The 27918-nt window shown below is 38.5% G+C and overlaps 1 protein-coding gene and 1 pseudogene across 1 annotated transcript in view; both read left to right on the top strand.

The window, feature by feature from the left end:
- Positions 1-241: 241 nt before the first annotated feature.
- LOC107497203 (N-acetyllactosaminide beta-1,6-N-acetylglucosaminyl-transferase-like) overlaps positions 242-27918 on the top strand; it is a 67689-nt gene continuing 40012 nt past the window's right edge. Inside the window, exons 1-2 of the mRNA XM_036237190.1 lie at positions 242-1628; positions 23286-24044. Of these exons, the coding sequence (XP_036093083.1) occupies positions 707-1628; positions 23286-24044 (1681 nt within the window). The 5' untranslated portion in view covers positions 242-706. The remainder of the gene's footprint in view (positions 1629-23285; positions 24045-27918) is intronic.
- On the top strand, positions 1764-1882 carry LOC118605294 (annotated as a pseudogene).

Below are 27918 nucleotides of genomic sequence, written 5' to 3'. Positions count from 1 at the left end.
AGCAGAGAAAATTAAGCTCTGGGAAAAAAATTGCTCAATAGCCAGTCATATGCCTTGCTTTGTAGCATATCCAGCCAATATGGAGAGGAGTGTGTATGTGGAAAAAGACAGGGTTAAAGCGATTTATTTTTAGCACTAAATATTTATTGACAGAATGTCTCTCCAGGCGGTGTTCACATGCTTAAAACTGACGCTTTTAACTTGGCAGTGCTGTTTGAGCAAACAAACTCAGTCAGTTGAGCGCAATGATTAACAGGAAGTTGGGGAGCTAACACAGTTGCCAACCTTTGGCCAGAAGAAGGCTGGGTTTGAAGTCTTAGAGCGATGACTTGCAGAATGGTCACCGTACCCCATAATAATTTTGCTGTCGAGATAGGTGGACACATTGGAATCACAACCTCCCTAAGTCAACTTTGTTTTACGTAGTAACAGGTTGCATATTAGCAGGAGACTGAGCATAGCAAATCCAAAGGAATTACATCAAAAATGTGTCAAAGAAAAGTGGAAATGCAACACAACAGTGAATGAGGAGGGAAGGAAGAAAGAAAAAAAGACAAGAACAATCAACTGGAAGGGCATAAAATAGCCAACCAGAACAGCATGTACCAAAAGGATGGTTATCGATTCTGAAGAAAATGTAAGTTCAATATATCTCCTCTCTGATCAGATCTCAAGATACATTTTACTTATCTCCTGATTTTGAATAATGGCTTCTTGGAAGCACTGTATATTTAGTGTATCTCTTATCACTGCTCTGATTTCTGTATTTGTTTATAATAAGAAGTTATGGGAGAAGAAACATTTTCACAGGGCATTTCTTTCCAATGCTTCGCTGTTAGCAGAAGTCTGTCATCAGATTTTTAAGGGAAAGGGTTTTTACTCAACAGAGAATGCATTGAAAACTACCCTCAGTGAATCTACCTGTTATGAATACATAGTTAAAAGTCACTATGTAACAGAAACACTCTCTGAAGAAGAGGCAGGGTTCCCTTTGGCTTATACAATGACCATCCACAAAGACTTTGGCACTTTTGAGAGACTCTTTAGGGCAATTTACATGCCCCAAAACATCTACTGCATTCATGTGGATGAAAAGGCATCAGATACATTTAAAGATTCAGTGAAGCAGTTATTGAACTGCTTCCCAAACTCTTTTCTGGCTTCCAGAATGGAGCCAGTTGTGTATGGTGGGATTTCCAGGCTCCAGGCAGACCTGAACTGCATCAGAGATCTTGTGGCCTCAGAGATCCCGTGGAAGTACGCCATCAACACCTGTGGGCAAGATTTCCCCCTGAAAACCAACAAGGAAATAGTTCAGTACCTGAAAGGGTTTAAAGGGAAAAACATTACCCCAGGGGTGCTGCCCCCAGCTCATGCCATTGGACGGACTAAATATGTTCACCAAGAAATAGTACACACGAAAAATTCCTATGTGCTTAAAACAACAAAACTGAAAACGTCACCTCCTCACAATATGACCATTTACTTTGGCACTGCTTATGTGGCCCTCACAAGGGAATTTGCTAACTTTGTCCTCCAAGACCGGCGTGCACTTGACTTACTGTCCTGGTCCAAGGACACCTACAGTCCTGATGAACATTTCTGGGTGACACTCAATAGAATTCCTAGTAAGTATGTCTCTTAACTTTTATTTTTATGAATAAATATTGCATGGTCAATATTGAATAACCTGCTTAACATATAGGAAAATTAACATTTCAAAGATCTTTACAGTTTCAAATGTTAATTTAAAAAAATTTTTAGTCTACGGCCATGCCACCTTGAACAAGCTCAATACCGTCTGATCTCAGAAGCTAAGCAGAGTCAGGCCTGGTTAGTACTTGGATGGGAGACCACCTAGGAAGACCAGGTACTGTAGGCATAAAAAAATAAAATAAATAAATATAAGGGATTATAAACTAACAAGGTCCTTGCAATCTGTGAGGTAAACCAAGGGTTGCCTTGCTTAAAAAAAAAAAATTACAGCAGTTCTGCTCACAGGTAATATAACCCATCTCCACTTTACAGATAAAGAAACAAGGCATAGTGATTAGCAGGGCAGAGGTAGAGCTTGACTGCCCAGTTTGATCTTGCTGACATACCATGCTGCCTTTCTGGGCCTATAGACCCACTTCCAAAACGGCTGCAGCCTTGAGACAGGGCAGGCTATGCAAATGAGATTAAACCCAATTCTCCTTTAAGTGTGATGGCATTTACAATCAGGAATAAACATTATAAATTAAATTTGAATGGCAATTTGAACATTTTAATGTTTGCCCCAGTTGAAGCTCCAATGGCTAAATTCACATCTTTTCAAAATAGGAGAAAGGTATAACTTAAAATTTTTCATTTGCAAGTTCTTTCCTGAAATTGAACCAGAGTTTAGAGCATCTTAAAGATTTCTAAACCAGTCCCTTCATTTTATAGACAAAGAAACTTCAGTGTGATTTTATGAGGTGCTCAAATTACCCAGCTAGTAAGTGAACATGCCAATTATAAACCAGGTCTCCTAAACCTAATGTTCTTTTTTAACTTGATTTTCAATTAGGTCTCAGTTGTTACTCAATTAACTCCACTTTCCCTTTGGTCCAAGTTCCAAATGATTTGAATGATCTCAGGTTGTTTACAGTGAACCAATTCAGTTCTGCTAGGTCAATTCAAAGTAAAAATTCAGAGTCACAGTTTAAGGGAAAAGTAACTAGAATTAATATGAGGATCTGGTTCATTGTTTCTTGAGATTAATGGCTCAACCCTGAATGTATACTCCAATCACCTGGAACATTTAAAAATACGTAAGTCCAGGCACCATTTCCCAGGAGGCCTGACTTCCTGGGAATATTAGCCTTCTGTATTTGTTCTATCTCCAGGTGATTCTCAGGAACAGCCCAGGGCTGTTAAGCATTCATTGTAGCTGTTTGTTTGAGATATTGGTATAGAAAGCTTCATAAACTTAGAATGCATCCCTCCACTCACCGCTGCTCGAAAACAACCCCTTTCTTTCTTTCCATCTCTTTCTTTCTGTCTTTCTTTTACTCTTTCTTTTCTTTTCTTTTCTTTTTTCTTTTCTTTTCTTTTCTTTTCTTTTCTGTTTCTTTCCTTTTCTTTTCTTTTCCTTTCTCTTTTCTTTCTTCTTAATTGAGATGTAATTCACATATAACATTATATTAGTTTCAGTCGTACAACATCATGATTAGATATTTGTATATATTGCAAAATGATCACCACAATCAGTCTAGGTAACATCCATCACCACATATGGTTACAATTACAATTTTTTCTTTTTATGTTGAGAACCTTTTAGAGCTAGTCTTTTAGCAACATTCCAATTTACAATATAGCATTGTTAACTATAGTTCCCACATTGTACATTGCATCCTACGACTTATTCATACATCAATGGACACATAGGTGGTTTTCATATCTTGGCTACTATAAATAATGTTGCAATGAATATGGGGTGAATATATCTTTTTAAGTTAGTGTTTTCATTTCCTTTTGAATCCATAGGTTTCCCAGAACCGGAAAGAGTAGTGTTGTAGGAATGAAAGAAATCAGGGCTCAGGAAAGTGAGGTGGGGGAGGTATGACCATACAGTTGTTCATGTGAAATTGTAGTGTGCAGAATAAGGCAGGTAAAAGCCTCACCTCTCTCTTATGTGTTGCTTGGACCAAGTATGATATACACTGCTCTGGTCTGGGCACCAGATTTTAAAGGGAAACATTGACAAAGCAGGTTCCAACGAGAGCAGCCAAGAAGGATAAAAGGCCAAACCCCATTTTTTAAAAAAGGACTAAGACAAACAAAACATATTTAATCTGAAAAAGACTTAAAGAGGTATTACTGCCTTCACATAGAGACTTGCTTGTAAGAGAGAAATTGAACCAATTCTGTAGTTTTGGAAGAAGAATCTAAGGTTGGTGGTAGAAGATATAAGAACCCATTGATCTGGGATTGGAATGCACAGCTCTCTCACTAGTGAACAAGCCTGAGGAATATGTGGAAGCAGAGGCTGGAGAAAGGCTATGAAGGAACCTCATTTATCAACTGTTGGATTAAATGCATTATGAGTCTCTTCTCTGAGAGTCCATGATTCTAAATCTAATCAGTTTATTGAACAGAAATTTAAGATTAACACTCTGGCTCTTCAACATGCTTTATCTATTGAAACTTGTTTTTTATATCTCTCTCTTCTTAGCAGTTATAGGTTTGCAAAGCAATGATAAACAAATGTACTGCTTTTATGTGTTTCAAAGACTTAGAAGCGTGAGCCTTTGAAGTAGTCTCTGTGTTACATGTACAAAGGATCCTTGTTAGAGGCTGTGGCTCTTGTGAGATTTGGGGTGCACTGAGTGTAGGACTTAGCCATGAAGAGGTAAGGAAACTGGAACCGTAGGAGGCTGTCTTGTTTAGCTGTTACTTCTGCTATACAGAAAGCTGGGCATTTCTGTTTTGAGGGCCCTTCTAGTTGATATATTAGTTGGTTAGTTGTTTGTTTTGGCCATTTTAAGATTGATATAGTTGACTGTGTGAACAGGGGCTTATTAGGATAATCAAAGAAGTAACAGGCCAAAAATAAATAAATAAATAACCCTCAAAAATAAAATGACCCCATGGAGAGCTACCACAATATCGTGTGAGCCACATCTGTAATTTTGGATTTTCTAGTAGGCACATTAAAAGAAACAAAAATAAATAGGTGAAATTAACTTAAGTGATGTACTGGCTTTAACCCAATATAAAATAACATTTATACATCTGGTAGGTGACTACTGTAATAGATAGGGAAGGTAGGCCAAGCATCCTCCTTGCTCTGGGTAGAATGATCAAACAATAGCTGTGCTGTCATAGCAGCATTGAGATGTTGTCCATGCTCATGTCTCAGCATCTTCATCTCTGCTTCTTTTGCTTTGCTTGCTTCTTCTTATCTAAAATTCTTAACTCTGATTCAGGGCTTCCACTTGCTATAGGGCCCATGGTCCTGTGGCTCCTACTTTCTACATCTTACCCTGGTGTTGACAGATTCTGTGCTGCTCTGTTTCCAATTCCTCTTTCTGTCTCCTTCAGATATACCCAGAGAGTTTGGCTTTGGGTAGTGTAGTCACTGTGTGATGAGTATCCCTATTCTCATTTCACATTACTTCATAGGCTAACCTCTCTGTAGATAGGTGCCCTTCATTTAGGCCCCAGCTGGGACAAGGTGGCAGAGTCATGTGGTTTAAAGCACAAAACAAAATATCGTCACCTATACATAGTAAGTCCCTTAAGCAGTGGCTTCTCAGAAGATAACAATTCCTATATGGTCTATTCCTGCAAAGATTCCCATGAGGACAAAAGTGTTACAGAAAAGGAGTTCACATATGGCTTCGAAGAGGCTGCCCAATGAATTTCACTAGCTGCTGCCTATGATAGGGACTGTCAATGGCTTCGTTTCATTTGTCTCGTGTTCCTTGGAATTAAAGGTTTAAAAACCAACCAATGATTTCTGCCTCACTTGCTAATATGACTCTATGGGAGTTTATTTCAAATTCATATTAAAATCTGAATGAGTGAGAAAAGAGCCTTTGTTGAGAGCAGGTTTCATTGTGCATGGGAGGGAAAAGAAATTCCAAGGTGCCTGAGGGGAAGGGCCAGAGAAAGGAAGAATGCTGGAGATCATAGACCTAGAAGACAGGCTCTATCTGCTTCTCATTTTTTTCCCCCTCTGGAGCCAGCCTCTGGACTGGCCCTGTTGATATTCTGTGTCACATACACATCCCTGTGCCCTTGATAAGAGAGGCTTGTTGCATTTTCATTTGCTGTGGAGTCCATATTGGTCATTATTTGAGACTGGCTAAATTGCTTTAGTCCCTGTATGTGTAAAAATACAAAGCTGATGTGCCAAATACTGAAATCTTCAGAGAGCGACTATGGGAGGCAGGGAAGAAGAGATCTGAATCAAGATGGTCCTGGAAGCTCATGCTTCTGGTCTCGGTGATTTGGTTGGGATCTTGATGTCTCCAGAGGGAATTTATGTACCTTGAACACCTGCTTGCAGAGCTTCCAAGATTACTGGGCTTTGGTCAGACTTGCAGGAGCAGAAAATTTGGAGGATTAGCTTTACTATTAGCTTGAGCAATTTCCATTTCTGTATCTGCTAGAAATACCAATTTTTGTCAACTCAAATGAAAAAATATTGGTGATTTGGGACACCTGTGAGTTCTTTTCAAGGAAATACAGTCTCTTGAGAAAGTGATAAATGGTGTGACAAACTTCACTTTTTATACATTGCCAAGGAAACAGTGGCATTAATTTTAGCTTGTCCAGAAGAAATGGAGAGTGAAGTTTTAACTTGTGGATGATCTTGTCTTTGCTATACCTTTGATAGTCCTCCTTTGCTGGTCACTGGGTTTGTTCTTTGGGCATTCTGGGGCTCCATACCCCATCTTTACTTTACACTTTCTCCTTCCCCAGCTAAGTTAGACTATTTCCTGGTTCTTCTCTCTCAAGAGGATTGTCTTGGAAGTTAAATCCTAATGAGACTCAGGGCACTCAGACATTAAGTATCTTTTATGCTTTAAGTTATAGAATAATAGGCTTAGTTGCTTAGTTATGACTCAGTAGAACAGAGGACCCCTGGAGATTTTTATTTTTTAATTTTTAAAAAAGGTTATAATATCTGTAAATCAGAATTTCCCTAAAATGTAGTTTAGTTGAATCAAGTGCATTTTACATATCCACATATATTAGCATCAAAATGGTTTGCATAATAATGATGATGTATATAAATACATTTGCTTTATTAATTATACTATCTTCTGGGATTTCTGAAGAATAATCAGAGATGTGACCCTCTTTTAATATTAATCAAGTCAATTAAATTAAGATATCATTAATTAATCATGTAATTAATTTAATGAAATGATTATTAATGCTTAATATTCAGAATAACATTTCTTCCTGTGGAGCTCTATGTTAATTTATACTAAGGAAGCTAAAAGTAGATTGAAGTAAAAAAAAAAAATTAATGGTTAGGCCGAATTGAACTGGAGTCAATGGTCATTAATTAGAATGTATTTCAGGCTTACAAAAACTGTAGAGTGTGAAAAAAAAAACTATAGTGTGTGTTGAACAAATGATCTAAAGATGTGTTTACTCTGTAGAGTAAAATGATTGCTCCCATTTGCTGGTGGGATTTAAAATCGCAGTCCTGGCCCAGCTACTTACGGTCTGTGTAATTTTGGGCAAGATGCCTAATTTCTCTGAGCCTGATTTTTCAACTATATCTTGAGAATAAAATATCTTTTCTGTCAGAGTGTTAGAAGGATTAGAGTACACAAATCATACCTAGTATGTTGTAAAAACTCTTTAAATGTTCAAGGAGACGGGAAACAGACTAATTTCTCAGATGGCAATTTTTGAGGTTTTAGTGTTAGTATTTTAAAACTTCTGTATGTAGGCAAAAAACCCTCATGAACATTTGGCTTTAAAGGTGCAAAGATAATTTTTTGCTAGGATTCAAGTATGTGGCTTGCAGAGGCTACCCTTCAGCTGTAGCTTTACTTAGTAGTTTCACATGTGTAGAGTCTTAAGTAGTTGGTTTCTCTTTCCTCTAATTAGGAAGCAGAATTCTGCGACTGGTTAAAAGCCTTGCACTCTGGCATCTTCTGTCACTGTACATTGGTCTGAAAACAAATGGTACACTTGCTAGTGCTATCCTGTTGCTCAAGAATGCTCTTTACTTTCACCACCCATTCTAGTCATTTCTCAAGATGCATTTGAAACATGTCCTCAGAGAAGCCTTTCCTCCCACAGAGGCAGCTGCCCCTCCCCACCCGCTTTCCTCCTACTTGGGTAACAGCACCTCCTTCATTGCACCTTAAGCACTTGTGTGGATCCCAGTCCCCCCTTACCCTGCATCTCTGCTCCCTTCCCACCACACATACCTCAAATGTGAGAAAGTGAACTGAATGACTGAAGGTAGGATCTAGACATTTGCCTAGCCTTGTCATTCTGTGGGGCTCCAATATAATTATGAATGAAGAGCAAATGAATGAGAGAGAAGGTATTATTCTGCTTGTCTAATATAATATTTCCTATAAATGAAGAAAATTCACCTGCAGCTTTGTAGGGAGTTTATTTTCTTCCTTGTAAGTTTTTGTTCAGCTTTGACACAGTCCACAGGGCAGAAGTCCTGACCCCTACCTACTTTACTAAAGGGCAAACATCCTTTGCCACGTATGCTAAAAACATTAGAAAAAACTTGGGGAGTGAGGTTGGCCTGTGAGAGCTTTTAGTCATCTGATTGCTAAGGTCAGTATAAATTAACCTCTTTCTGCATTTTGAAGATTGAAATTGTGCGTTTTAGTTCAGGTCTAGAAAAGTAAAATCAATAGTTAGAGAATTTTCCAGAGTCATTTTAGCCCCGAGAGACTTTGACTGAAGATATCCAAAAAATGTAGTTAAAGCGGTTTATTTGGCTATGACTCGAATTCTCTCTATAATTACTAGGTTCCAAACAGACTTCAGCCTTTAAGCCAATCCCTCCATGCACCACCCCCCCCCCCACCCCCAGCACGGCTTTTTTTTTACCTGAAGAAACCCTGATTATCTGTGAGGGCTCAGCTGAGTTGTAAGGTCCCTGCCCCCGGGCAGAATTGACCTTTGTCTTCTGTGCCACAGGTGCTCTGTTTTTATCTCACTGATAGCCTTTATCCTCTAGTTAGGGTTTGTTGTTTGGGCATCTGTGGGGACAGACGGAATGCAGAATCCTGGAAGGTCCATGAGCTTTATATCTTCTCAAGCCTCCACCTGCACCCTGCTTGGTGTCAGATTGAATTGATTCACCTTATGTTGCTAGTATAAAATAAATATAGTGTTGCCTTCCTGCAAATCTAGAAGTTTTCCACAGTCCAAGTCACCGACAGCTTAGAATAGACTGAGTTACCAGCTGCTTTCTGCAGCCAGACTTAGGGATGCAGACGAAGCCTTTCCACAAGGCACCTAAGTCATCACCTCCACCAGTCTTTACAATGTAAGGGACTGGATGAATTGTTTCTTCTTTTTCTAAGTTAATAGCTTTATTGAGGTATAATTTACATACCACAGAATGTAGGAATATAATTCACATACTTTAATATTCACCAAATTTACACATTTCAAGTGTACGATTCAATAATTTTTAGTATATTTACAGAGTTGTACAAACCTGATCCTAATCTAATTTAGAATATATTTCATCTCCAAAAGAAACCTCATTTACAGCCATTTTCCATTTCTGTGTGGATCCACCTTTTCTAGACATGTCATATAAATTGAATTATATGTTTTTCCATGTCTGGCTCCTTCTATTTAGTGTAATATTTTTGAGGTTCATCCTTGTCGTAGCATGAATCAGTACATTACTTCTCTATGTGGATGACTAATATTCCATTATATAAATATACCACATTTTGCTTATCCATTCATTTGGCCATTATAAATAATGTTGCTATGAACATTCCTGAACAAATCTTTGTATAGACACGTGTTTTCATTTCTCCTGGGTAGATCCCAAGAGTGAAATTGCTGGTCTATATGGTAATTCTATTTAACATTTGGAGGAACTGCCAAGCTGGTTTCCAAAGCACGCGCTCCGTTTTACATTCCTGCCAGCAGTCTGTGAGGGAGGATTCTAGTTACTTCACATCTTTGCCAACATGTGTTATTGCCTGTCATTTTATTTAAGCCATTCTAGTGAGTATGAAATAATATTTCACTATAATTTTGATTTTCATTTCCCTAAAGGACAATGATGTTGAATATCTGTTCATGTGCTCGTTTGTCTTTGGTGTATCTTCTTAGGAGAAGACTAAGTGCCTTTTGGACTTATTTATTTGAATCTGGGTAGGTATTGTTGTGATACCTATTTTAAAGATGAAGAAACTTGCGGAATGGAGAATTTATGTTACTTGCCCAAGGACAACCAGCTTGTAAGTGCCAGATGGTTAAATTTATTTTGAAGATGGGGTGAATTAAGAGATGAAATTGTTCAACATTCAATTAAGGACACACTGTACGGCCAAAATATTAATTTAGGTGTCTAAGTCTTGAGTCCTCTGACTAAGCAATTAGATAAGCCTCATCCAAAAAGTAAATAAAGCAATCCATTTAATAGAGATACTGTCCTAATATGTAGTATTGTAACTTGACCCCTTTTCCATGGTTTTATGAAAACCTAATTCTTGCCTCCTATTAAGATTCAAATGGCTTCAATTCCCTCTTTTCTAATAAAACTATGTCAACTATCTTTACTCTATATCCTGTCAATATAAGAAATGTCTAAACCTGTAGAGAATTTTTATAAGAGTTTATTTGAGCCAAACTGACAACTATTGCCAGGGAGCAAGATTTCAAATGTTTTGGAGAATGATAGTTTGCAGTTTTGATCATGCATCTGGAATTAAGGAGGAACAGAAGAAGATTACATGAAAGTGGGAGAAAGCAAGGCAGGGGTTGGATTACAGCAGCAGTTGCCAACCTTTTTGGCACCAGGGACTGGTGCTCCTATGAGAATCTAATGCCTGGGGATCTGTGGTGGAGCTGAGGTGGTGATACTCACACTGGGAAGCAGCTGCAAATACAGACGAAGCTTCATTTGCTTGCTTGCTGCTCACCTCCTGCTTTGCATCGGGGTTCCTAATAGGCCATGGACCAGTACCGGTCCATAGCCCAGCGGTTGGGGACCCTTGGATTACAAGGTAGTCAATGAGAGTATGTGCTCTTTCTCAAGTAGTAATGCTTCTGAGGGATCTGAAAAAGAGACAATTCAAAGGTGTGTTAACCTAGGTACACCAAGACAATGGGCAGGCTTGCTTAAGGCAAAGGTAACCTTTTGCTAAAGAAGTTATATGGATGGGGTATGACTATCCACCATGACCTACCCAATTAAGGATTTCTGATCAGATCACCCCGTCAGGTTATTTTTGATGAGATTTTTTACAGAGTTCTTTTTTTTTGTCTGTAGTCCTTATCCTCCCAGCTCTTTAGCAGTGAGACAAAGTGTTTGTGCTGGAGTCCTAGTTAATGTTTTTGTGGCTTTTACTTTTTGATTTTTCCATTTCATAAGATTTTCCCCCTGGCTGTGGTCTCCATTTGTGAGTGTACATTGGTTTGTGCTAGCTATATTTGACCACCTAGAAACTTAGGTGGGGGTTTGTTTAAATCCACATTAGTTTATTATTTTAAATACCAATTCTTGTGTTACTGAGTTTGACAGATTTAGGCAGTATATGACAGAGTTTCACAATCATTTGTTTTTATTTCAGAGGATTCATAAATGTGTCTAGTTTTCTCCTTATTAGGAATGAAGTGAACTTCAAATTCCTAATAATCTTTGGAATCCTAACTAACCTTTGTCTAGCCTTGGTGAAAAACCATAACATTTTTTATGGAGGGTAAATCAGCCACCCTTGTAGAATTTTCCATTCAAATGCTAAGCCATGCATAGATGCTTTTAGCTCCTCTTGAGATTTCACAGGGCTCAGCTCTGCTCTGTGAGACTCCAGTGTCTTCAGTCTCATGAATCAGGCAAAAGCTAGGCGAAGGATGGTGTTTAAGGCTCTCCGAGCTTTCCAAAGTTGAAGCTATAAAAAGAAAGGTTAGGATAGGAGGGGAAATGAAACCTGGGATAAGGCAGGATTGGGAATGAAGTTAATTGCAATGATAAGTCACTATTGACTATATAAGGGGCCCACGAATAGAAATCTGAGCTTTTCCGAAGGTTGTAGGGCCCAACATATCCTCATTCATAGTGCAACCAGAAATAGCTCAGTCTTTTTCCAAAGCGTGTGGAGTGCTTTTAGCTTGTCGTTCAACTGTTTCCTGTAACAGCAGTCTCTTTCCTGGTTCAACTTTGTGTTCGTTGCTGACCTTCCCAGCTGCGGCTATGCATGCTGATGTGCTGGCAATGGTTGCAGACTGGCTACATATTGACTCTGGAGGTACATGTGGCACACAAAGTCCATGGCAATTGAAGCCCCTTAGCCAGACATCTCTAATCATAGAATCCATTTTTTTACAGGTGCCAGGCAAATAATTTTTTTCAATATGTGTCATGGTGAGAAAACTGTCAAAAAGTACTTTGTCAATATACCATCCTAAATTAAAAACTAGATTTCAGAATCTCAGAGGGATAAAGTTTGCATTTGGTCATAAAAGATAGGGAAATGCTGAATTTGGTAGCAGGGCATCAGTAATGGGGATAGAATCATATTTTAATGAATGTCCTATGTTAATTGTAAAAATGGGGATATATCCACATCCGAGATGGCTCCAAAACTGGCACTGTTTTTTGGTATGGGATTTCTTCTTTCTAAAAATGAAATCTTACAGCACAAATGTTTTCTCAAGGAGAGAGCAGACTCAACATTAATGCTTCATTTGATTAAATTATTTAAACCTTGCAGAAATCCTCTGAGGAAGGTAGATATTATCATCTCCAATTTGCAGATAAGGAAACTGGGGCTCCAGAAGCTAGAATGACTTAATTTAGGTTTGCTTGACCTCTAATTTATGATCAGTCTAATCCACCATGCTGCCTTTCAGAAGTTCCCATGGCTGAAAAAATGTATTTAATAACAATACTACTCTTTAAATATCTAGAAAATGTTTGAAGATCTTAATAAGTTTTCAATCTTTTATTTTAAACTAATTTCGAAATTGCTATCCTTACAAGAAGAGTATAAAGAGCTATACACTATACACATTCCCTAACCTATAACAATTTACCATGTTTGTCTTCTCTCTCTCCCTCGTTCCCACCCCCTCTCTCTCATATAGTTTTCCTAAACCATTTGCAAATTATCCTTTACTATTCACAGTATATTTCCTAAAGACAATGATACTTTCTTACATGACCATAATATAATTATCAAATGATACAGCATTTCTTTTTAATCCACACACCCTATTCTGGTATCACTGGTTGTAACAATAATATCCATCATAAAATTAGTATCTGATTAAGGAACTCATGCTACACTTAGCTGTCACATCTCTTTAGTCTCCTCTAATTTGGAACAATTTCTCATTCTGTCTGTGTCTTACAAGGTCTCATCATCTTTGAAGAGCGAAGGTCTGATGTTTCCTTGTGATCAGTTTTAAGTTGTGCCTTTTAGGCAAAAATACCAAAGAAATAGAATCATGCCATGTCGATTTGTTCCAATACTAATGCAGTTAACTTTTGTCACTTGGTTAAGATGGTATCTGACAAATTTGTGTTTTGTATTTACTGCTGAGTAATAACTAAGTATTTTGTGGGGAGACAGTTTGGGATAATTTAGATCCCCTGCTCTTCATCAAATGCTCACTCTTCAGTTCTAACATCTGCTGATGGGTTTTGCCTGACTCAATTAATTACTGTGGTTTTTTTTTCTAACTCCATCCTCCTATGTTTATTAGTTGGCATTCACCTATAAGGTAGAGCCTTCCCTTCTTCTCATGTGTTTGATTGCTTATTCATTCATTCATTCATTCGTTTGTTTGTTTGTTTGTTTGTTTATACCCCTATGGACATGGATTCCCATTTTACTCAGTGGGCTACAATCCATTACTATTTTTATTTATTTTGCTGCTCAAATTGTTCCAGACCTGGCCAATGGGGCTCCCTTCAAGCTGTCTCCTGTGTCTTTTCAATACATCTTTATTATGCTTTGAGTATCTTTGAAAGAAATGTTCCATTAACCTGTGCTTAAGCAGCAGCATCTTAGAGTCAGCCATTGTCTTCGATAAACCTTTGTTCCATTTAGTAAGGAATAGTATTCAGTAACCAAGGTCTGGACACTCAAGGGTGTTATTACTTCTATGCCATTTCAGGGGTCAGAGTTAGAAAATATATACATGTATGCGTACGTATAAAGTCTGTATATACAGTGACACACACCCACATACACTTATATATGTGCATTCTCAAACACATACTCCAACTCACACATTGTCGCAGCTCACACATTCACACATGCATCTGTATTTTAAATTTTAAAATATACATTAAAGACCACACTTTCACATTGATATCTCAATTCCAATCCAACAACACAAGATTTATTCTTTCTGCTTCCTTCGCCAGCAGTGAGGAAACTGACTCCCATTAATGTCAGTGTATGGCATTACAAGAATTCCATCAGAATCAGTTACCAGTTTTACAAAAATGTATCACCAAAATCTTACAGCACAAATGTTTTCTCAAGGAGAGGGCAGACTTATTTTCTTAGTTCCACTTTATGAACTCAGTCCTCCCCATAGTACTTAGCTGAAGTCCTAGACTCAGAATATGCTGATATACCTCCCATAAGCTGTAGCGTTGGTCTCTGGGAAGAAAGAATGAGCTCTGAATGCATTTTGATAACTTTATAAATCTATTTGTATTAGGAAGCTGTAAGGTATATAAATATATAAATTCAAAGTCCTGCTCCAATGCTGCCTGACTTCATAATTCTGGTAATATGTTGGACCTCTCTAATCCTCACTTGCTCATCTGTAAAATGGAGGTAATAATTACACGTACTTCACAAGGTTGTTGTGAGCATTGAAAGATAATCTACATGAAATATTAAGCAAATACCTGGTACCTGATAAGTACTATCTCAGTGTTATCTTTTATTATCGTATCTGTCAGGGTGCCCAGCGGGAAAACAGCACACTCAGATTAGGCTAATCAAGAAAAGCTTTCTAAAGGGACTGTTTTTGAAGATGTGGGCAGAGTAGAGGGAAACTATAAGTGATGTTTTAATATCCAGCACCAGTAACTGTGAAACTGTTTCCATATCTACACGCGAATGGAGGAACGGTTAGAAAAAGTGCTGTGGACAAGGTCCCTCTGAGAATAACTGCAGTCAGAGGAGGCAGCCATCCTTCTGTGACTGGCAAGAAGAGAGCTGGCGAGTGAACTCCTTGATCCCTCTCTCTCCCCCTCACTGGCAAACCCAACCAGAGCCAGAGCACACTGACACATTCCATATAAATCAGCAATCCTGCATGTGGAGAGGAGAGGGGGAGGATCTAAAGGGCCAAATGGAAGCTATTCAGCTCAATTATTCAACTTTTTTGGTGATATGTTTTTGTAAAACTGGTTACTGATTCTGATGGAATTCTTGTAATAGTGTATCAGATGCCTGTCAATATACGGGTTATCTGGACAGTCTGAGACCTAGTCTATATAAAAAAAGAAAGCTTAAAAACAAACTTAGCAAAAGTGATTAAGAGAGTTGATATCCTGAGGATTGCAAAGCGCTGGAAGTCTAAGAATCATGAGGGCAAGATCTGAGCACCTGGAATCCCAAGTCAAACAAAGGAAGAAATACTTTGGGCTTGGTGAATTATTCTCTGCAGGAAGAAAGAAATAGGGATGGTTCACAGGGGCTCTGTCCCTGAATACTGTTATCAAGTGCCAAGTTAGTTCAAGGGCCAGGACTTGGGAACCCAGTTCTTCCTGGGGCCAAGTATTTCCTGGGTTATGCCTTCTGCTTGTGGCTGGTCAGACCATGCAGAAATGTGATCACCTGAAGAGGGGACCAGAAAGATGGAATTTGGAAGTCAGCCATAAGATGAACCAGAAGTAAAAGATTTGTTCAAATAGTTTTCTGAACAATAAAGAAGAGACATTGAAGGGGAAGGAAAAGAAATTTCAAAGTTTTTCAGGCTTAGGTGCACTCTCAACATATGTTGATTCATTGAATGTGAGAGAAAGAAAGGGAGTGCTGGAAAAGGGAATCCATGTGTCTTGCCGAAAGGGAACACAGCTCTCCTTATTTCTCTTGATTCCTTCATGAAGCATATCTGGGTGCTAATGCCAAGACATCTCTGAGCCTGACTGAAAGGGCACAGGATGACATCATGATGAGAGCAAGAGTTCTGAGCAAAGCTGCTCACATTCAAGTCTCAGGTCAGCCCCTACCAGCCGAGTGACCCTGTGCTGGGCGGTCCCTGGGAGACCAGTGACCTTCTGAGTCTCAGTTTCCTCACTAGGTGATTAGGAGTAGTAGCCCCTAATGTCAGCTGTCAGTTTTGTCATTCATACTGCTTGGTACCCTGTTATAACATACATTCTGTTGGCAGGGCAGGTATCCCCCTCCATCCTATCTTATCTAGATTACAAGTGTCACAGGGCTAGCACTCACTTCTGTGTTGTTGAGCACAAAAGGTTTTTGAATTAAGTTTTAATGTCCTGTTCTATTTTCTCTTGGCTCCCTTTCTTTTGGACACTGCTCAATGGTAGGAAGGAGAGGTGATTGAGTCATGGCTGGTGTCAGGAACCAGAGTGGAAACGCCCTTAGCCGTCAGTCTGCCTAAGGAAGAAGTGATATGGGCTCTGGTAATGTGGTACTGCAGAGTATCTGATCATAAGTAATACCCATAAATATTTGTTTTTCAAGAAAGATTCTTGATCCCCACTCATCTTAGACTTCCCTGAATGAGTTTTTTTGACAGAAGGACCATGACTCATTTCATTCTTTCATTCCTTCATTCATTCATTTTTGATGAAGTATTGTATAACGTAAACAAGTGCACATATCATTAGTGTTCAGCTTGATGCAGTTTCATAAACTGAACAGACCCAAGTAACCAGCATCTCAGTAATTACCCTGATGTCTAACAACACAGATTACTTTGACCTTTATATAAATAGAAGTACACAACCAGTGTCCATGTTTTTTTTGTTTTTCATTTGTTTGGTTTTTATTCAATGTTATGTTTGTGAGATTCACCTTTTGTGGTGTTTTCACAGATAGTGGTATTAATTCAGTCTCATTGCTGTGTAGAGAAGGAGGTGTGTGAGATTGTAAGGGATGATTTTGTTCCCCAGGGAACATTTGGAGATATCTGGAGACATTTTTGGTTGTCACAACTTGGGGTGATGGGCAGGCAAAGGGCACTATGACATTTAGTGGTAGAGGCCAGAGGTAAAACTCCCACATCAAAGCATATTCAGCTTCCAATGCCAATAGTGTCAGGTCGAGAAACCCTGCTATATAATAGCTCTTGGTGGGGGTTTGGTTCTGTTATGAATATGGCTGCATTGAATACTGAGCAATATGTCCTTTCATAAACATGTATGCATTTCTGTTGAATAAGTACCTGACAATGGAATTTCTGGGTCTTAGGATATGCCTGTGCTCAGCTTTGGTAGATACTGCCAGTTTTCCGGAGTTGCACCAATTCACACTTCCTGAAACAGTGCATGAGCTTTCGGGTTGCTCCACATCTGCACCGATTTTGAAATTTTCTGCCTTTTTCTCATTTTTTTTTTTATTCTTCTCCTCTCATTCAGCTTATGGCACCCTAGATACTCAAAACATCAGTGTTTGTTAAGTAAATAATCCTATTCCACATTTTGCAAAAGACTGGGATCATACACAGGTGTGCTTGTTGTGTATAGTAAATTAGAGACCACATATGGGGAAGGACGACTTGCAGCTAGGGTTTCTCTCATTTAAATAAGAGCACTAGCACCTTTCTCTATATCCATGTTCTTTTATTTTTCCTAGGGGCACCAATTGGTTTCCATAGTAAACTTTACTCAAGGGATCAGATCATCTATCATTTGAGTTCATGTTTATCAAGCATTTCCAAATTGTACAGTATAGTTTATCCCAAAACATTGGTTGTTTTGTTTTGTTTTATAGTACATTGCTTAGTCATAGGAAAATAGATTGGATGGGGCCATTGAGGGGGAAAAAATTCTAAGAATTTTGGTCTCTGATCCATTGGTTTTCAAACTTTGGTTCCAATACCTTGTTAGAAAAGCAAATTATTAAGTTCCACCTGGAACTTACTGATGTCTTGGGATTGGGGCCCTGTAACCTGTATTTTAACAACCCCTCCTGGTGATGAGATGTTAAATAGAAGTTCACAAACTTTTGATCTATACTATCCTTATCCTCAAGCCATAGACACACTAGTTTGGCTCAATACTTCTGAAAACAAATGTTTTGGTAAAACAATTGAGTCAGTTAATCTTTTAAGGTTAAGCAATTAACTCCTGCCTGTAAATTCAGTGGTAAATCATCTTCAAGTGTTACTTGGCTGTGACTTATTTCGGGGAGTTTATTTTTCATTTTCTAAGCCCTCAAATTTCAGGCTCTTCATATTTCTAATTGCTACATTTATGCTACCAGAAGATTGCCTCCTATCTGTGCATGCTTTGACATTTGCTTATTTGAATCTGTATATACTGTCTTTTGCAAGTATTTGCTTAGCATCTTTTAGCATCCAGGAAGAGTTTCCATGATACCTTTGCTACACCAAAATCAGATGCAGCTCACTTCAGATCACACTACTGTGATATGGTCTAGCACGTAGACCTGCCATATAGGCCTTTAAAATTCTGTATATTAAACTTTGTCTCCCCCTCTGAGATAAGAGTTTGAAATAATGCTTTGAGTTCCATGATCTAGATAACATTTTTGTCTGTTGCTAATTAGATGAATGGTATAGAAAGTAAAATGATTAGGTCCCAGGAGAAGATGGGTTTTTCCCCAGTGAACCCCACTGGAGGACTCTCAGTTATGAAAGAATCGTTATTTTATTTAAAGATATGTTTGGAAATGTCTTCTTTCTTCTTATCATTAACATCATGATCATTGTTATTAAAAAAAAAACTTCATTACTTTAAATCCTCTTATCTTCATTTTGCTATTTGAGAAAAACCTTAAGAAATATTGACTTTGCTCTCCAAAGTGAATTGGACTGTCACCATTATCTACTTTCCAGTGAATTATTCTTAATTCAAAAGAAAAAAAATCCTGATATTTTAGAATTAAAAATGAATATTTGAATCACTTGACTTGTTACAATAACAAAATAAACCACATAGAAATGACTTTCCAAAGAACAGCCATCAGTGAGCCCAAGAATTGATATAATCCCACTTTATTTACCTAACCTTTTTTTACCAGCCTCTCAATATTACTTCAACAAACTTTATCAGAGCCATTCCTTTAAGTGCCCTTTTTGCTATTATTTAATATTATAAATCTAGTGTTTCTGCTCCAACCCATGTCCCCTCATTTTCTTTCCCAACTAAAGAATAGCAGTTAATTGAGAATGGAAAAATAAGTCCCAGAACAATTATGAAAGTATAATGAAGTTTGAATTAGTACATGCAATTAAACAATGTTAAGATGCATGAGAAGGTGCGAATAGAATTCAGTGCTGAGGTGGTACATTTATAGTTAGGTCTCTGGGTAGGAATACAATGAAACAGAAGAGAGGAAAAAGTACTACTTGTACAGTAAAATTATACCTCTGGAAACTAAGCAGGGTTAAGCCTGGTTAGTACTTGGATGGGAGACCTCCTAGAAAGACCAGGTACTGTAGGTGTAAAAAATAAAAAATAAGAGATTGTAATATGATAAGATCCTTGCAATCTGTGAGGTCAACCAAGGCTTGCCTTTCCTAAAAAAAAAAAAAAAAAAAAAAAAAAAAAAAAAAAAAAAAAAAAAAAAAAAATTAATAAAATAAAATATAAAAAATTTTTAAAAGTTATACCTCTGGAATTCGGCTTAAAGAAAAAAAAAATCATGGATTCGCTCCTAGCCCATGATATTCTAATATAGAAATTAAAACATTGGGTAAATATTTCAACACTCCTTTTATCGTAGTTGAAAATTGCACTTTTCAAATATCAAGATGATTCTGGACCCATTTGACAAGCATTGAATGCAGAGTGTGCCAGGCCCTGGTCGAGTTGCTGGGCTATAATAGAAAGTGGAGGCAAAAGCTAAGAGCTCATTTACCCATGGGGACCTGGAATCATGGGGGATGTGGACTACATTTAATCATTCAACACATTTAAACAGATACATAAATACTATATAAGGCATTGTATATACTTCTATATTACAAGGTTGAAAGGATAGGAAAATAAGCCTAGACTTTCCACTAATTCCCAGTCCACAAATTTCTTAGTGACTCTGGGACTTTAAATCCTCTTCTCTTCATTTTGCTATTTAAGAAAAACCTCTAATGATGCAGTATCTGATGTTCTGTGAGTATCTACAGGCCTAAAGCCTTGTGAGAGCCTGAGAATTATTTCTAGGAGACATTGTTAATTAAGGTGTAGCTAGCACCTTTACCTCATTGTTTAAGAGGCTTTATTTTCATCTAATATTGTTATTATTATTAATAAGCGCATAATGCACTTATGGGCTGACGTACTTTTACACTGTGATTTATTTTCCTCCTGTTCCTTCTTCAGTTAGCACACGTTGCCTGGAAGTGCTCCTCTGCCTTTGGTCTTTGCTGGTGCTCCTTTGGTTTTTCAGCACAACATACAGGGTCTTCAATGACTGCCTGTCACTCTCCTTACAGGTTTCACCTAGCCTGACAAGCAGCAAACTCTTGTGCAGCTCCCTTCACCTCCTTCATCTCTGGGTCTTGCAGTGTCCGGCAAGTGCTCCCTTGTCCCTTCACATGAGAAGCCTAGAGGTGCTGAGGCATCAGAGGACATTCTTTTCCCTCTGATTATTTCTTTATTTCATTGATATTCCGAGTTTCCATCATTTCAAAGAAAGGATACCCTCTTCATCTGGAGCTGTTTTCTAGATAGCTTCGCAACTGGAAAAATTCTTAAATAATCTACAGAAAATAAAGACTTCAGAATGGAATGAAGATTAAGCTTTTAAGGTGGCCTTAAGGGAGGATGAACATGTCTAGCCAGAATAATTAGCTAGTTCGGGAATAATTGCTTACAAAGTGAGAGACAAGTCATGGTTGCTAGGCCTGCAGAAGTCAACCTTGTCCTTGCCTGCAGTCAAAGGCAGGTTGGGAAGGCTGAGCTGTTTAGTCTCAGTAACAAAAAAAAATATATAGTGTCTGTTCTGGATAAGCAGGCCATTTGCCTATAAAGAAGGAAAGGTAACAGCTTTCATCCGTTGAGACAAGTGGCTTTTCCAAAAGTTCTATTGAGATTTCTTAAAAATAAAACCTGAGAGTGGGGAGAGTTGGCTCAAGGACAGCCAAAAGGGCAGAGAGAAAAAAACAGCTACATTTCCAGCACACAGACAATGCCATTTAAAGTAATGGATTGAATACAAAGTATTATGAAAATTTCTGATTTGGCTAGTGTTTGTGTTTCTTAATATAGGAACATTAGTAGTGTCTGTTCCCTAAGCCCATGTAAATCTGAACCCCTGTGTTATTGGCCATTTGGAAATAATAACGTAAACTGTCTCTGTTGGCCTAATTAACTTGAGTATCTGTATACTGAATACTTTGTCAAACTGCAAATATTTTAATATTCACTCTAAGCCGAAAGGCTTTGTCAAACTAGATACTGAAAGTACTCTATCATTTTGAAACAGAATATACAGTAATCTAATATTTAAAGGCATTATTTGGAAAAAGAAGCTTGGATTGAATTTTCACTTATCATGAACTTTTGGTCATTTTCTTCGCTCTTCTCCATAGAAACCCTAAGAATGAGATTGGTCTTCTTTACCCACATAATAGCTGCATTTTCTTTTTCCACTTTGCCTACAAATCCAAAAGTGGTCTATATAGAGTTTATTTGTGATGGGTCTTAAAGAATTAGGAGACTTTAGTAAGGGAGAGAGGAAAATAATATTCAGGCAGAAAGAATAAACAATGAGAACAATGAAAATGAGAATGAAAAATTATTGTCCTCGGGAAGTGGCGTGTCATTAGTTTGGAGTGGGTGCCTTGAATCACGGCTGGTAGTGCTGCTTTTCTTACCCATGCTGATAGCAAAGGAATTGGCTTACCTGCATTGTTCTATTCCGTTAATAATAGAGTGGAGACTTTTTAAGAAGGAGAGAAAGTGAATCAAAGGACATATTTCTTCATGGGGTGGAGCCCGGTCTCCATTGTGAATTAATGTTATGAAGTGGAGGCTCTGAGGTGTTAAATTCAGCTAAATAGTGAGAAGCAAGGGAAAGCATTTGGTAGTTGAATTGGTGTTCTGGAGTCATTTTAACTAAAACATATTAATCTATATTTAAAAATAGCTGGTGGAAAGGTGAAAGGTTGAAGAAGAGAATCTTCTAAGTGAAAGAACTTGATGCTCCTCAGCTGAAACACCATTGTTTACAAGTAAGGAAAAACAACATTCATTTCTTAGGTAGTCTATAAATTTAACTGGGTGGCTACGAAGCACTTCCCTGAATATAAGATGATTTTCTTTGGGTGGTTAAAACCTGATGCTCCCTAGGTCTCCTAATTTGAATATCATTTGTGGCCAGGATTTAAGTTCTTTGCAATGTACCTTTAAGGTCTCATCTAAATCTGGAGATGTGGCTTGGTACTTATTCTTTTGGCCCCAATATTTCGTGACAGGCCCTACAGTGGATGCTGGAAGTGGGAGGAGGGCTGTCACCTAATCACAAAATCGCAGAACCAGGATCTGCCATTTCAGATCTCCTGGGATTGGAACTCCTGTAATCTCTTGTTTTAGAACAGGGTAGGGCGGGGCAGGAAAGCTTCACAAAGGAGCCATGATGGATGAGGTTTATTTTACTTGTCGGTTCAGTCATTTTTTTCATTAAAGCAGCATATTTGAGAGTGGAGCCTACATTATATCCCGTGGCTTGTACTGGGAGAGTGGAGGGACCAGGTCGTGGATCATTGCCATGAGCAACAAGACGGGGGTGAGTGCTGCAGCCTGTCGGATGACTAGCAGGAAACACATGCCTGCCAGAACACATCATTTCAACTTTGGCTTTCACTGTACTAATTCCCTGAATGGCAATAACAAGAAGGGGAGTGGGGGAAACATGGGAAATGAGAGAAAAGAGATCTGAGAAACTAAATCTGCAGGGGAAAAGCAGTTACCAGAGTTTAAGTGAAACAGCTCACAGATGCAAGCAGGGAGGCAGAGGGAGGGGAAAAGGCTGGGCTTAAGCAACCTGCTACTGGGATTTAGACAAAGGCGGGTTGAGAGGCAGAGAACAAGGCGGGATCAGTTGCTAATATCAGCATGGGGACAGAGCCAGCAGCTGGACTCCCAGCATGAAACTGAATAAATTCACAGCGTCTCCTTCAGGGTAGAAATTACTGGAGTATGTACCAAAATAAGAACTCAGAGAAAAAAAGTAAGTTTGGGAAAGGACTTAACAGATTTTCACAGCCTTTGAAATCTCGCTCCTCTTGAGGCATGTCTTCATCGATGCGTTACCTCTTTATATTTTCTGTCTCTTGTGTAATCATTTTTATCGTGTTCTACGTGTTCAGTTTTGGGGGAGAGCAAAGCTTCCAGAGGCTGAATAATTCAGAAACTTTGATGTTGACTCAAGTTTGTACATCCTTTATCAAAGGCAAAACACCTTTCCTGTGGAGAAACAAACTAACAATATATGAGAAGTCTTCTTGCAAAGAATACCTGACCCAAAGCCACTATATCACGAGCCCCTTATCTAAAGAAGAAGCTGAATTTCCTTTGGCATATATAATGGTCATTCATCACAATTTTGACACTTTCGCAAGGCTCTTCAGAGCTATTTACATGCCTCAGAACGTCTACTGCATTCATGTGGATGAAAAAGCGACAGTTGAATTTAAAGATGCAGTGGAGCAGTTATTGGGCTGCTTCTCAAATGCTTTCCTGGCTTCCAAGATGGAGCCAGTTGTGTATGGTGGGATTTCCAGGCTCCAGGCAGATCTGAACTGTATCAGAGATCTTGTGGCCTCAGAGATCCCATGGAAGTACGCCATCAACACCTGTGGGCAAGATTTCCCCCTGAAAACCAACAAGGAAATAGTTCAGTACCTGAAAGGGTTTAAAGGGAAAAACATTACCCCAGGGGTGCTGCCCCCAGCTCATGCCATTGGACGGACTAAATATGTCCACCGAGAGCACCTGGACAAAGAGCTTTCTTATGTGATAAGAACCACAGCTCTGAAACCTCCTCCTCCCCATAATCTCACCATTTACTTTGGCTCTGCCTATGTTGCTCTATCAAGAGAGTTTGCCACCTTTGTTCTGCATGACCCACGGGCTGTTGATTTGCTCCAGTGGTCCAAAGACACGTTCAGTCCTGATGAACATTTCTGGGTGACGCTCAATAGGATTCCAGGTATGTGAAATTTCATATTGCACGTGATGGCAATGTGCCATAGTTGAAAGGGCTTTTTGAGAGCCTACTCTTTTTTATTTGAAGTGGAAGATGAAAACTGAAATATCTAATTCTCACCCTAATTCTAAGTGCAAAATGATGTGTTTTTTGTTTTTTTGTTGTTGGTTTTTGTTTTTGTTTTTGTTTTTTTTATGTGATAGTATGATATTTTAGCACAGCCAAATAATACCTTTCCGTGGTATTGCTTTGTAGTTCATCATGTTCTTTTGCATTTATCATCTTGTTAAATCTTTCCCACCATAGACGTTATTGTTCTCAATCCCCACTAGAGTTCCTTGTTTCTTCCAAATTTGTCAAACTTGCTCTTACCCCAGGACTTTTGCCTTGGCCTTTCACCTGCCTACCCCTAGACCGTCACAGCTCCTTCTATCAGCCAGATGTCATCTGAGCTGACTGACCACTCCACCATCTGGAATTATCATATTAAGTTATTTGTATGCGTTTGTTTTTGGCCTCCTCTGTGTTAGCTCCATGAAGTCGGGCCATTTTCTCTCTTTTTAACTGCTGTATCCTCAATGCTTAGAACACTTAGTAAATGTCTGATAAGTATATTTTAGGTGAGCGAATAAATGATGAATGATAAATCGTGAGGCTTTACTATGTCACCACAGCTGTCTCCCTAAGACCCAGTGAGCTGAGAAATATTTGGACTCATGCATGTACCATATCATAGATGTAGACTTTATATTATACACAAATGTATGTTTTATCTATTTATATTATAATATATTTAAATATGTTAAGTGTAATATATTTACATTATATAAATATATTTTATATATACATATTTATATATTTACTTCAGGTAAATAATGAGATGCTACTAGAGAAGCTCCTTTTTTATTCATCAAAACATTTCTATCTTTACTAATGGACTAGATCCATTATTTTTAAAACTATAAAAAAACATGATAGGATTTCTTCTGAAGGAAATAGCACGCTGTGGACTCCGTGGAAAACACAAAGCAGATCTCTGACGAACCCGACAGCATTATTACAGCAGAGAAAAGCGATCATTGTTCTGGTGGTTGGGGGGCCGCCAGGTTGGAAATACTGGTAGGTGCTCTCCGGCTGCAGGGGAGGGCCCGCTGGGCGACAAACACGCCAGCATTCTCTGGAAAATACTGTGTTTGGGTTCTGAATCCCAGGGTGACCAGCCTGGGGAATAGGGCTGGCTCTTGCCCTGTGCATTCTCTCTTTCCTGACCTCTCTCGCCCTATGGCTACCATGTTTTCACCTTTTATCTGTTGTTTCCATCATTAGTGTATAATTTGGGAGCATTAGGTACTTAGAGGCTGATTTTCATAGTTAAATGTATGTTCTCTTTCTGTTTTCACTATTCCCTTAAAATTTATAAAAGTTTAGTTCTAGCCATGGATTCCTTAGATATCGTACTGAGATTAAGGCATTTCCTAACTTAGCAAAAACCTGAATTGTTGGTTTGAAAAAAAAAAAAGAGAAACCTGGGTTTTGTTTAGTTCTGTGGTTACTTTGATGGAAGGACAGTCAGTATAATCAACATCAAACCAGAGTAAGAAAATCAAGGAAAAAAAGAAAGTTTCATCTCCGTGTTTTTCCCTTAGCCTCCTTCTCCTTTCCAGCCCTAGTCAAATAGACAATGTGGGAGACCTAGAATAATATCTAAATAGACACAGGAGAGAAAACTATTTTTACTATAAGTTCATGGTGTGGCACACTGGCTTCTGCCCTGTCACAGCAACTGTATGACCCTATACAAATCATGTAACCTCTTGGGACTGCAAATCTCCTAGCTAAAAAATGAGGGCACAAATAGAAAGACCCCTTTCATTCCCATACATGCTTTTATTTGCAGAAGACGCAATGCCCAGAATCACATAAACACCCATCATGTGGGTATGGGAAGTCATAGAAAGGTGGGAATGCTGGTGAATCTGGACTCCGATTTGCTCTGGTGAATACATTCCATTTCCTTTGTAGAAAATTGGAAGTGAGAGCTCTGCCAAGAAAGCATCTCTCCAGAGAGGAAAGTGAGCCATGTCAGGGGCTGTCGGGTCTGATCCTACAGGGCAAGCCTTTCAGGCTAACATGACATTTCCTGGGGCTTTGCCTCCTACCTTTCTTAGACTCTGGATGGCATCCTCGTTCAGGGAGATAGCAAAAGTATATCCTCCTTGTAGGCTGTCCCTTCCTGAATTACAAATGATTTAAACAAAATAATTCATCAAACTCTATAGTTTCAGTGCTGGCTATCTCATCTTCAAAGGCAACATAAAATTTAATCATTCGCTTGAGTAACTCCGGTGGTTTTATACTTGGCATTCTTTGTGATTTAAGATTTGGTGTGTGAACCTGCTTCTTTATTACCAAACTGAAACCATGTCAGTTCTATTTTCAATGTCATGTTTTTAGGGGAAAAATCCTGCAGTTAATACAGCATAAACATATTTTTTTGCAAATGCGCAAGTCCAGAGAGTGGTGTTCCTTCCCTTCCTCAAGGTTTCCTTCTGTCTTTCTCCTAAACATCCTCAAGCATTTTCATTAGAAAGAACTTGCACAGGCATTTCAGTCTTCCCCAAACACTCACAAGAGTAATATGACTAAGAAAATGATTGGTACCTAATAATGAGATATCAGGGGAAAAAAGTGAAAATAGTTTAAAATTGGTGGAACTCAATAGAAAGGATATTCATAGAGGTAGCACTGAATCGCATGTCTTCACACTTTTTCTTTAATGTCTTTCTATTGAGAAAATGGCTTCTCTCTTGGTTTTCAACTCTTAGGCTTTTCCCTTAGGCATTAGAAACAAAAATGATGGGGCCAGAAAAAGTCCCTTGGTGGCCTCAGTCTCAATACTTCTTCTGGGGAGTCCAGGCAGAGTGGCTGTCATTCTATTCTCTGTGACTCATGTACAGACAGATTGTCTAGACCTCTCCCTCTTGACATATTCTCAAAGGAAACTGTCCAGGAGCACAAATTTCTTTGATTTACACTACAGAACATCAGGCTCTGCTAGCAGTACTGCACCCCAAATTCTGGTGCACACTTATATTTTCTAATTTCTCAGATCTTTGTTATCATTTCTACTATATGTCACCGTAAGAAAAGCCCATTTTCTCTAGCTTTTCTGGTTATTCCTTTACTATTTTCTTTTGCTTACCTGCCCCAAGGAGGAATGCCAGAGGCCACTTAGATTTTTTTGCTTTAAGTCTTATCAAATTGTTTAGCATCTGCAGAAGCTGATGATGGTCTTGTTTTTTTCTCAGTCCATTCCTATGGCTATATTATCCTCTTGTTCTGTTTCAGGGCAAGTCTATCTCTAACGAAAAGGCAAAGCTGCTACATGCTTTGGCTTCAACTACTTTTTTTCTCTCAGTGAGAGAAAAACTTGTTCTTTTGAATTTTTGCTCATGCACTACTCTGACCTTTCTCATGCCATGATGTTATTCTTCCATAAGAATGTTTTCATTTATTTGCTTTGCTTCCTTTTTACATTTTGTATATATTTTTTTCAGAGCTCCTTTGTGAAATAAATTATCTCAACCTCAAAGTGACCACATGATCACATTTCTTCATTTTTCAATTCTAAAAATAGCATGTTTCCTACTACAATTTATTTTGCTTTTTTAACTCGAAGTTTTATTTATATGTGCACATTCTTTGAGAGTAAGTGACAGAAATGAAACCCAAAGTTGCTTAAACAGAAACCAGAACTTACCGAGTCATAGAATTAAGCTGTTCAAGGAGTGGCTCCAAATAAAGCTGGATCAAGGGTTAGAGCAATATATTCAGGACTCTTGTCAGGCTTTCTCTCTGTGGGGAGACCAGCCATCCC

The sequence above is a fragment of the Rousettus aegyptiacus genome, unplaced genomic scaffold (genome assembly GCF_014176215.1).
Source record: "Rousettus aegyptiacus isolate mRouAeg1 unplaced genomic scaffold, mRouAeg1.p scaffold_m13_p_1, whole genome shotgun sequence".
NCBI classification, from domain to species: Eukaryota; Metazoa; Chordata; class Mammalia; order Chiroptera; family Pteropodidae; genus Rousettus; species Rousettus aegyptiacus.
The sequence above is the reverse complement of the archived record's forward strand: the minus strand, read 5'-3'. Positions and strand labels throughout refer to the sequence as shown.